Below are 10,953 nucleotides of genomic sequence, written 5' to 3' on the forward strand. Positions count from 1 at the left end.
TTTCCACATGCCTCCTACACTGGAGAAGAAACAAGACGCCGTTGCATACCGCATTTTTTAGTATCCCCTTACTGTCCGCCGTCTGGTGTTTTTCTCCTGGTTTGCGCTAGAGGAAATTACCGTTTTTTGCTGGGAGCTGTCAAGTGGGTCGTGTCCTGAAGGTCATAGATTCGTTGACATATTCGAAAGTTTGAGTCGACGATGCTTTGCAGATTACTACCAAGTGGAATCTCTTTAGAAAGTCCTAGCAGAGGTTGACGCATAATAAGAGTGTGGGGGATGAGGCACAACCCCAGACTTGATTGAGCACTGCAGAGGTTTTTAAAATTGCAACTGGAAGCAGAGACTCAACGACCTTCAGAATAATCAACCCACTGGGTCTCTTCGCTTTTTTGCAGTGGATATTCTCTCCCTTCCACGTTTTTTTTACTAGGGGCATCCGCATAAACTTGACATTTTCTTATGGATGTATCTCATCAGAGAATGCGATACGGTCCTTTTTTGTCACATAGTTCAATCGTGTTCCCGACGTCTGTTGCAACCCTCCCCCTCTCTGCTGGTCGCTAATTAATGCCTTCGTCTCTTCTCCAGCCTAATGTCAATCGTGAGCTTGACGAACGACCCGTCGTACTGCGGTTACCGAGACACCAAGTGAAACCACTCCGTGCACCTGACACTGGCGACGGGGTTCACGTCGCCAATTGGCGCTATTTCTTCTACCAATTCGAGCAAGATCACGCCAAGCCGGATTTGGTTTGGAATCTACGGGTAGGTTCATGTGGATTTTTCAGGCGATTAGTTTATCTTGAACGTCTTCATTCAAAGTGCCCACCAAAACTAAGTTTCACTGCCCTTCACTTCGCTAAACAACCCCTCACTTTTCATAAAGGAAACTAATCACAAAGTTGCTGAAAACTCATCGATAGCCCACGATCGGTTTCGCCCTTCTTGGGGCTCATCAGGTAGGCACAGTCCCCGAGTTTCCGTCAACGGCCTGTGTGCAGCACATTCAGCTGGAGGACATCATAAACGAGAGATTCAGTTGAATCTCTCGTGAAAACAAAAGTGGTTTGCAAATGAGTGTACTTCTGGAAAACAGTCCAATTTGGGTTCAAGTAGAACGTAAGGTTGACGGAAACTCGGGGTCTGAGCCTACCTGATGAGCCCCAAGAAGGGCGAAACCGATCGTGGGCTATCGATGAGTTTTCAGCAACTTTGTGATTAGTTTCCTTTATGAAAAGTGAGGGGTTGTTTAGCGAAGTGAAGGGCAGTGAAACTTAGTTTTGGTGGGCACTTTGAATGAAGACGTTCAAGATAAACTAATCGCCTGAAAAATCCACATGAACCTACCCGTAGATTCCAAACCAAATCCGGCTTGGCGTGATCTTGCTCGAATTGGTAGAAGAAATAGCGCCAATTGGCGACGTGAACCCCGTCGCCAGTGTCAGGTGCACGGAGTGGTTTCACTTGGTGTCTCGGTAACCGCAGTACGACGGGTCGTTCGTCAAGCTCACGATTGACATTAGGCTGGAGAAGAGACGAAGGCATTAATTAGCGACCAGCAGAGAGGGGGAGGGTTGCAACAGACGTCGGGAACACGATTGAACTATGTGACAAAAAAGGACCGTATCGCATTCTCTGATGAGATACATCCATAAGAAAATGTCAAGTTTATGCGGATGCCCCTAGTAAAAAAAACGTGGGAGGGAGAGAATATCCACTGCAAAAAAGCGAAGAGACCCAGTGGGTTGATTATTCTGAAGGTCGTTGAGTCTCTGCTTCCAGTTGCAATTTTAAAAACCTCTGCAGTGCTCAATCAAGTCTGGGGTTGTGTCTCATCCCCCACACTCTTATTATGCGTCAACCTCTGCTAGGACTTTCTAAAGAGATTCCACTTGGTAGTAATCTGCAAAGCATCGTCGACTCAAACTTTCGAATATGTCAACGAATCTATGACCTTCAGGACACGACCCACTTGACAGCTCCCAGCAAAAAACGGTAATTTCCTCTAGCGCAAACCAGGAGAAAAACACCAGACGGCGGACAGTAAGGGGATACTAAAAAATGCGGTATGCAACGGCGTCTTGTTTCTTCTCCAGTGTAGGAGGCATGTGGAAACGTGAAGAGAGAGTGACGCGATCCAAAAGAACTCCAAAACAGCACAAAACAGCAAAAGATCTGTTCCTTTCATAAAAATCGTTCACCTTTCAGTGCCAAGCTGCCATGTCACCCAAAGGTTGCACGAGGGCTGGGATACTGCCAAGTCGCCCAAGCCTAGACAGGGGACGTCGAGTAGCAGAGGTCGGGTTCGAACCACGGACCTTCCGACAGTAAATTCGCGCCCTAACCACTTGGAATACTTCGCCCCCTTCCTTTACCACACAGTTTACCGCACAATGAGTCATTGACTCACCTTCCGAGGTGGAAGTCCGACCCGAAGACGCCAGTGGGTGAGTAGTTGTTCTATTTTTGTCTCGACTTGGTAACGAATCGTTTGTTTCCGTTCATCAATGCGAGTCATATGATCCTGTGGAAGAGTGAGACCAGAATTAGATGAGAACCGAAAAAGCGTGAGAGGTAAAAGCAGCGTGTGTGGGAATTGCACAGAACCTACCTGGGCTAACTTCAAATTGTCACGATGAGGCAGATGGTCGATCACGACGACCGGGGGCTCTGCATCGCTTTCGAGATAGGCCAACAAGCCAAGGGGCTAGAAAAAAACAGGAAGTAACGAGCACGGGGAAAGATCCATGGTCTCGAGGCAAGGACTTACAAAACGCGTGTTCTTAGGGAAACCACTTTTGAAAAGCCAAAGTTGTTCAACAAATGACATGAAAGGAACAAATAAACAAACGCTGTCGATCGGAGGTTCATTGCTGGCAGCTGGTGAGTACAAAGGCATAAACAGAGCTCCTGGTGATAGGCTGAACATGGATACGATAAATAGGTATTCAGAGGGAAAGACAAACGGACGAGAGAAGACGTAGGAGCGTTGTCCCATTGAAGAAGGTACTGGTTTTTCTCCAAATTACAAACAGCGAGCGTTGGGATCGATCAACTGCGTAGGCCGTGATGTCCTTTCAACTGACGAACTTTCACTTGGATCTTACAACACCCCAGTCAAGCTTGAAATCGATGAGCAGAGGATTTGTTCTGTACACGTGACTGGTTGACCAACCCGTCTTCTACAGATACACAGACGCTTACCCACCCGTATCGTAACACGAGGACGAACGGGTTCTATTGGTATCTCGAACCACGATATCCCAAACTTGGTGATCCGTAAATTATACTCAACACAGAACGAAGCAGACAAGCGCTGAGCAGAAAATGGGCCAGTTGTTGTTGGGACAGCAGTAAACAGAAGACAGGTCAAGCAAATTCAGCAACCTTGTGAGTAGTGCGTTACGAATATACATGTATCGTGATATCTCGAAACGAGGCGGCCCGGTGCAACACATTCAGTTGCCTGGACACATCACAACCAAACCAAATTTGTTTGCAAATGAGTGTATTTCGCTAGAGGTCAAGCAGTAACGTCAAGCGCCAGTAACGTGTTAAAAACATACAAATGACTTCAGCAATGGTGCCGCAATCGCCTCGATTTCAATTCAATCTATTTACACTTCAATTTTAGGCCTGCGACTGAATGAAGAAAACATATGTTGGCTTATCAAAGTGCCCCTGAGTAATAACGGTCAAGCTCTTCCTCGAGAGCAACTTGGGAACAGTCTGACAGTGTTAGATGCAACAGCGGAGACCCCTTGAATTTCGTCAGATGCGCGCTGTCGATGAGTCCCAATCAGAATAAAGCAGCTGCAGAGTGTCTCTCGGTTTTTTGGAATAGATTTGCTTTACTTAAGGGACGAAATTTCCCTGGAATATACCAAATCTCCTCAAACCACCAATAAAGTGTACAAAAAAAGCCGAGGCTGGGAAGCGATAACAGGAATGTGAATAAACCGCGACCTACAAACATCCGTTTGAGTAGATCTTGTGCTTCCGGGTTGTTCTCGGCCCATAAAGTAACCAACTGACGACTGAGTTGCCTGCAAAAAAAGAACACAAACGAGATGAATTTTAGACAGAAACTAAACTGACTGGAATCGACAAAAATACCAAATATGCGTTCGAATTGGCTCTGACGAGTAAAACCGATCTATCGCAAAGCCACGCACCAATCAAATCACTTCGACTGGTGGCGAAATGTTTGCAACAAAACCGACAAACTCAACCACTAGTTATCGCGAAACGCTGTTGAAAACACTCCAACCAGATGATCGAAGTAAACACACAGTCAACAAGTGAAAAAAAGACCGTCATTATTGACAATAGGAGATAACTGTTTAAGACATTCAACCCACGTACTGAGTGATGGTGTGTTGTGCGCCATCGATCCCTCTCAAGGTCAGACGTGACCTTCAAGCCACCATAACCCGGTCGCTTGGCGTTAAAGGCATGATTATCGACCAATCATTACGCAAAGCTATGTTGTAGCGCGCGAAACAGTAGTAGTATGAGAACTTGGGCGTAAATGGGGCATACATCTGAATCGCCTGATTATTAGTCAGGTCACATTTATGCATCCATTACATCCAGTTGAAGAAAACTGTAAATGAGAGATAACATCCAAGTGACAGTTAAACGAGTACTAAACTCAAAACGTGTCTGATTTGGTGTTCCGTGATTGAAGTAAGATTCATGGAAATCCGAGAAAGTCCACCCTCAAGATTGGCGAACTCAGCAACGGGTTGTCCAAGGATTTTCACCATCTTGTAAGTAGTATCGTATTGGGAAATGGTGGAATGGACCCACGGACAATGGAAGTTGCGATATTTGTCCTGCGATGGTTGAGGATGCGAATTGAAAAACGCTTCTCCCAGAGAAGTGGATAGCCGATTCTGTATCCGGATATTGGACAACTTCACAAAGAAAACTACTCATAAGGTTGCTGAAAAGTCTTCGACAGCCCACGACCGGTTTCGCCCTTCTTGCAGCTCATCAGGTAGGCGCAGTTCCCGCGTTTCCGTCAACCTTACGCTCTACTTGAAGCCAAATTGGATTGTTCTCGAGAAATACACTCATATCGTACCAACAGAAACACGAGGGGGCCTGTGTGCAGCACATTCAGTTGTAGAATGTCATAAACGAGAGGTTCAGTTGAGTCTCTCGCGAATACCAAATTGATTTGTAGACCGGGATCCGTGGCCTTTTACCAGTATGAAATAGCAGTACATTTCACCAAAATGAAGGTACTACTTAGTCTCATCAAGAACGTGGATAGGCTTGCACACATTCAAGATTCGAACATAGTTGAGGAGTACTGATGTTTGCCACCGAGACCCGTCTATTTAGTTCCTGTCTGTCACAGGACACGTGAATCGATGGTGAAATATGAATTTTCATTTGAAACATGCCCGAAGGATGGATTCTAGTCATAACTGTAGTAGCTGCTTCGGTGTGTCAGAGAGTTTGCGAGTGTGCGTGTCCGTTCGTCGTTCCACCATCGCTCTGGCATGTGACTTGAGTGGCTGATTGGATGTGTGTCCGATTGGTTGGCTTGCGTGAGCGCCGTGGGTTGACTGGATATGTGACTCAGTTGTTTTGCTTGCCTGCCACGAAAGCGGACCAGTTTGGCCGCGTGTACTTAGTTCCTGTCTGTCACAGGACACGTGAATCGATGGTGAAATATGAATTTTCATTTGAAACATGCCCGAAGGATGGATTCTAGTCATAACAAACAAAGCCTGAAACGTCTTAGACCACCTGGCCGTTTCGATCATCCATTAAGGCTATCTGCGATGGAATTTCTCGCCCTCTGTGCGATTTTTCGGTGCTGAATTGGTTGACCTAGGTTCGAATCCTGGAATATGTTTCACGTATTGACCGGTCCAGGTGTCAGCATCTCTTATATTAGGGCACCCAACAAATTCCGGAAAAGCGGGATATTTCCATTAGCATCCCGTCAATATACGGTCCTACATTTGCAAGGGAGAGTGGATACCACTTGAAACCACATTTGGAAGAACAGCGATCACCATGTGAGAATTCAGTAAGCCTATCCGGATAAAGTCACGTGCACAAAATGGTCTGTCCGTGTCGAATTTTGTGTGCATATGCATTCAAGCCAGTGTCTTCGTTTCGGCAAAAAAAGGTTGTACTACTTTCCTAGAAAACCTCTTGGATTTGGTGAAATTCTGCATAAAATGATCTGATTGTACCTACTACATACGCCGCTGCACTGTCAATCATTAGATTGGCTGTAGAAATCACATTATCATCACTTGAGCAGGCCCCCCTCGCGCCCTAAGATGCCCTGGCAGAGCAGTGATAACATATCAGATGTCCCAGGATTCAAAACCCGACAAGGTCAAGGATAAAGGCTGCTGGTTAGCTAACATATCAGATGTCCCATGATTCCAACCCCGAGAAGGTCAAGGATAAAGGCTGCTGGTTAGCTCTATTAAAAGGGAAACTCGAATCTGATGCTTGTCCTGTTTGATTTGGGCTCTCCAGAAAATAACTGTGCCGGACATAAACTTTTGAGGAGATGGTCAGTGCGTTTGTATGTGGGAGAAAAGCCGTTGGACTCAGTGCGTTTCTCTCTGTCTCTCCCGTACTCTTGATGTGCGAGGTCAGAATATTGCGGCAGTGCTCTTACAATCTCAGATTGGAGTGCGATGGCGAGAAACTTCGAGCCTTAAAATACTTTTTTACCTCGATAAGGTGCGTTCTCTTGTGAGATGGTTCTTCAAGGAGAACGGGCTGGAATCACTCATAAATCTTCAAAAACAGATGACTGGTCCGTGCGCCTCCAATGCGCAGCTACCTACCCCACCACCCCGAATCATTGGTGGACGAAACTGTGTCAGCTACAACCACTGTAAGACAAGTACGCGGTTATGACAGCTGACAATGATGATGATGCGGGAATAGGCCCGCAATCCTGTGTTGTAATGATGCTTTTGTAGTGCACGTGGGATGAATGGCATGATGGCATGCCGATACTCGAACCCATTACCAGGTTGGATGGGTATTTGGGTTTTGACTGTGGAATCAGCGAAATTGACTACCAAGAATGAGGTATCCAGGCGCTGCGAAATACCGGTAAAGCCATCTATTACTCTGAAACGGAACACATCTCCAGGGTAAGATTTCGATCGAACTGAGTACAAGTTTGAATCCCTTGTTGCACTTTGAATACCCTCTCTGTAGGTCCCGGATGACTGCTTTTTCATGCCTAACTGCAACTTCTGTGCACTCGCCTTCAGTAAAAATATTTCAAAAACTGTTTTCTAACTGGCCTACTTAGCAGCCTTTACTGTTCGCACACATTGAAGCAAGCGGATCTTGCTCGTACGGTGGATTCCTTCGGCGTTGATGTATGCCCACTTTACTCATTCTCTCGTACGGTAGCTCCACTCGAGGGGAGAAGAGAATGTGGGTAGCTCAGTGAACACCACTCGTTGAAGGGGAATGTTCCACTTTTCTCGTGGCGTTTGATGTACATGTCGGCCCAAAAGACCGGCTCGGGCTTGACGCATCTCACCTTATTTGCGGTAGGATATTAAAGTTCTCTCCCCATGTTTCACATCTTCTCAATTTATACCGGGTATAATCAACCAGAAAGTTACTGTTGACCTTGGCTGTAAGCATCGTCACATTGTCTTAGCAAATCTTCTACTGCCCAATCCGGAGAATTGGTACGTCGGTATTTGACCTTTTTCCAACTGATCGTGTGCATACCTCGGTGATGACAGATAAGTGGCCGATGACCTCGTTTTGCAACGCGCGAACTGACTGAGTATCGATTCAGCCTTGGAACTGGTCGATATCGCAAACCATCTTTAATTAATAAAAGCTGTGGTTTACGATGACCAGTGGGTCATTTTGATTGCCCGCCCAGAATGATTCTAACAGCACTGCGCATCTTGTGGCCACATCATTACAATAATCGAGTGACCAGTCAACTTGCGTAGCAAGGTACTCATTAGACAAAAAAGAACCGGAACTTCGTGCCGCATATTCAATGGAAGACTGTCAACCTTGGTGGCCGAATGTGGGGAAAAATCTGATCCTGGTCTTTCAAATAGATCCAAGACAGCATATGTTGTACAAGGCAAGATGGTTCCGTGGTTAGAGTGCGAATTTACTGACCGGAAGGTCCGTGGTTCGAACCCACCACGGCACCTCGACTGCTCCTGTCTAGGCTTGGACAACCTGGCAGTATCCCGGCCCTCATGGTTTCATCGGGTGGTATGGCAGCTAGGCACCGAAAGGGTGCTACAGCTGAAAGATTCACTTCTACCGTTCGTTGCAGCCCTGTGCAGTTTTGACGGCACTCGCCGTGAAGGTTCCTCTCTGCATACATCATGTACCGGAGACGATGAAGTCTCAAATTCGCTCATAAGCAGGAGACTCCTAGGTGATCAAACTAAGATCACTTGAGAACAGTTTGCTATTATGTCTGAGCTACGGTACGCGTTAAAGCAGTGCCTCAAGTTGAGGTTGACCATGGCTTCATTCAATTTGTACTGCAACCGTATGTTGTGAAGACCTGTGCCTGAGATCTGCAGTTGCGGAGAGGTGTCAGAAATGATCAAAGGAAGGCCACATTATCTGAAGTGCCACCACAAAGCTTGCGATAGTTCACCACCGAGTTTGAGTGCCAGTTATGCTGAAGCTGACCAGCTAAAGTTGTGGCGCACACGTGATATCCTAAGAACAAAGTGACTAAAACAAGGAAAGAAACTGCATTCTCTGTAAGACTACAAATTCATTCAGTTGCAAACACCATAATAAAGTGAGCTGACAAACGATAGGCGGCTTTAAACTGATCACATCTCAACTCAGGGGGACATGACGTGCACAAAACGTTAGGCCTCGCAAAGCCGTTAAAATTAGTCAAATACACTATGCAGTGGAGATCGAAACAACCTTTCAAAGTAAAATTTATTCTACTGATGACTCGGGACTGTAATCGACGAGCGGACCGTGATTGTGGAGTGAGACGAACATCAGCCTCTCCGAAATGCCGGAGAAAAATAGAACTGATTGCTTTCTTCCTATGCGGATCGCGCAAATTCAATCCGAGGGAAGGGGGGTTCGATATATAAAAAGTTGTTGTGGAAATAACGCTTAGGTTGTGGAGTCTGTGACGTCCAAGCTTGCTTTTCATAAGCTATCTCGATCGTTTCGTCTCCAACCGGTTGTCCAGACCAGGATAGCTAATAGGCCGGGGAACACAGACAGGGTGGTCGGACGGATGTTTCGTAGATGAGAACTTCGTTGAGATAAGAACATTTCGGTACATCTTGAGACAACATAGTCACGATGGGGAAGCATTAGATGAAAGCTCCTCTTATACGAGAGAGTACCACGTTATGGCGATTCTCCCCAAGGGACTCTTGCAAGTGGTGATCACCTCCTCCCGGGGCGAGATGGACCAAGTGGTTAGGGCGCGAATTTACTGACCGGAAGGTTCGTGGTTCGAACCTGACCTCTGCCTCTCGACTTCCCCTGTCCAGGCTTGGGCAACCTGACAGTATCCCAACCCTCGTGCTTCCTTCTGGTGGCATGGCAGCTAGGCACCGAAAGAGTGCGACAGCTGAACGATTTCGAGTCGAAAGAGACCTGAAAATCCGAAATAACGTGGCGAAAGAGACCTGAAAAGTCCGAAATAACTCCCCCGTCAGCCATGTACGATGCAAGACAAGAGATCACGTCTCCGCACATACCATGAAGGACTTCTTTCGCTATCTCGGACACTTGGAGAAAATGACTGGAGAGGCAAGCCGTCCGAATGCATCGCATACAAGAGGTGTAATGCAGAAAACCGTAGCACATAGAAATGCACCAATGTAGTGCATTGTAAATGAGATAAAACGCTAACCTTGTTTTTCAAACGGCTCAGGTGAGAAAGTTGTGGCTTTCTGACGAGACCTTATGAATAGGCCCAATCTTCGATCTCAAAACTCTGAGCCTCGAAACCTCACCGAGTTTGTAAGGATATAACAGTGAATGGCCATGTCAAAGAAGCGGTGCACGCCAGACTTACCGGACAGCCAAACTTCGGGCATCCCGTCCTTGGGTAAAGCACGAAATGGACAAGTGATGAAACAGGGCACCCTCGGATAATGCCAGACTGCGCATTTCCGACGCTACCTCTTCGCTCCCTTCTTCAATCAGAGCTCGCATGACCAAGCCGGCACCGCGGACAATCGCTAAGCTGGGATGCTAGAGCCGAGTGGAGGGAAGAGAGAAACGCCATGTTGTTATCCAGAAAGATCAAGCACCTGTATGTTAACTGGAGTTTACTAGCCAAATAGTCACTCAAAAGGGGGCTTGTACACTTACAGCATCATCATCATCAACATCATCATCATCGACAGCATGACATCAGTGTTCAACACCGATGCTTCACTGCCGTACAGTTGTACGTGGGCTGGGATACTGCCAGGGCGCCCACATCTAGACAGGAGGATGACTGGGGTCCTCAACCAAAGCCTTTGGCTCAAAAGCCTAACCGCAAGGCAGCGGTGTTTGGCGGGAAATGCAAATGCATTGTCCTTTCTATGGAGCCTTACATAAGGGTTGAATGAGCTCCTTCAAAAATGTCGATTTCGTCCGCCTCACTGGAGCACCTTCTGAATTGAAGGATTCACCCAGAAGAGATCAAATTTAGTCGATCTTCAAAGAGTCGACTAAACTAACAACGATCGTCTTAGAGAGAACCATTACAAACAGTTCCTACATCAAGAAAGTATGACACCATATCACACGAAAACAAATAGGTTCAGCAGGTGCAATGGATAAGACGCCGCGACAAAGAAAAGCAGCAATGAGGAGAACCACAGTAATTGCTGCGGGACTTTCACCTCTATGTCTTCTCAATCGCTTGGTCGGTGCTATTCGCCTTCCAGGATAGGAACCACGTGATCCTCGTTGCGCCTG

General features: G+C 46.6%; 1 protein-coding gene across 1 annotated transcript in view; it reads right to left on the reverse strand.

Annotated features, from left to right (window-relative positions):
• T265_08964 (hypothetical protein) overlaps window positions 1-10,953 on the reverse strand; it is a gene marked incomplete at both ends in the record, with an annotated part of 38,095 nt that overhangs the window by 13,060 nt on the left and 14,082 nt on the right. The window contains 5 exons of the mRNA XM_009174911.1: window positions 1,351-1,527; window positions 2,414-2,527; window positions 2,615-2,710; window positions 3,974-4,049; window positions 10,058-10,236. Of these exons, the coding sequence (XP_009173175.1) occupies window positions 1,351-1,527; window positions 2,414-2,527; window positions 2,615-2,710; window positions 3,974-4,049; window positions 10,058-10,236 (642 nt within the window). The remainder of the gene's footprint in view (window positions 1-1,350; window positions 1,528-2,413; window positions 2,528-2,614; window positions 2,711-3,973; window positions 4,050-10,057; window positions 10,237-10,953) is intronic.

Source organism: Opisthorchis viverrini (genome assembly GCF_000715545.1).
Source record: "Opisthorchis viverrini unplaced genomic scaffold opera_v5_245, whole genome shotgun sequence".
In the NCBI taxonomy this organism is placed as follows: Eukaryota; Metazoa; Platyhelminthes; class Trematoda; order Opisthorchiida; family Opisthorchiidae; genus Opisthorchis; species Opisthorchis viverrini.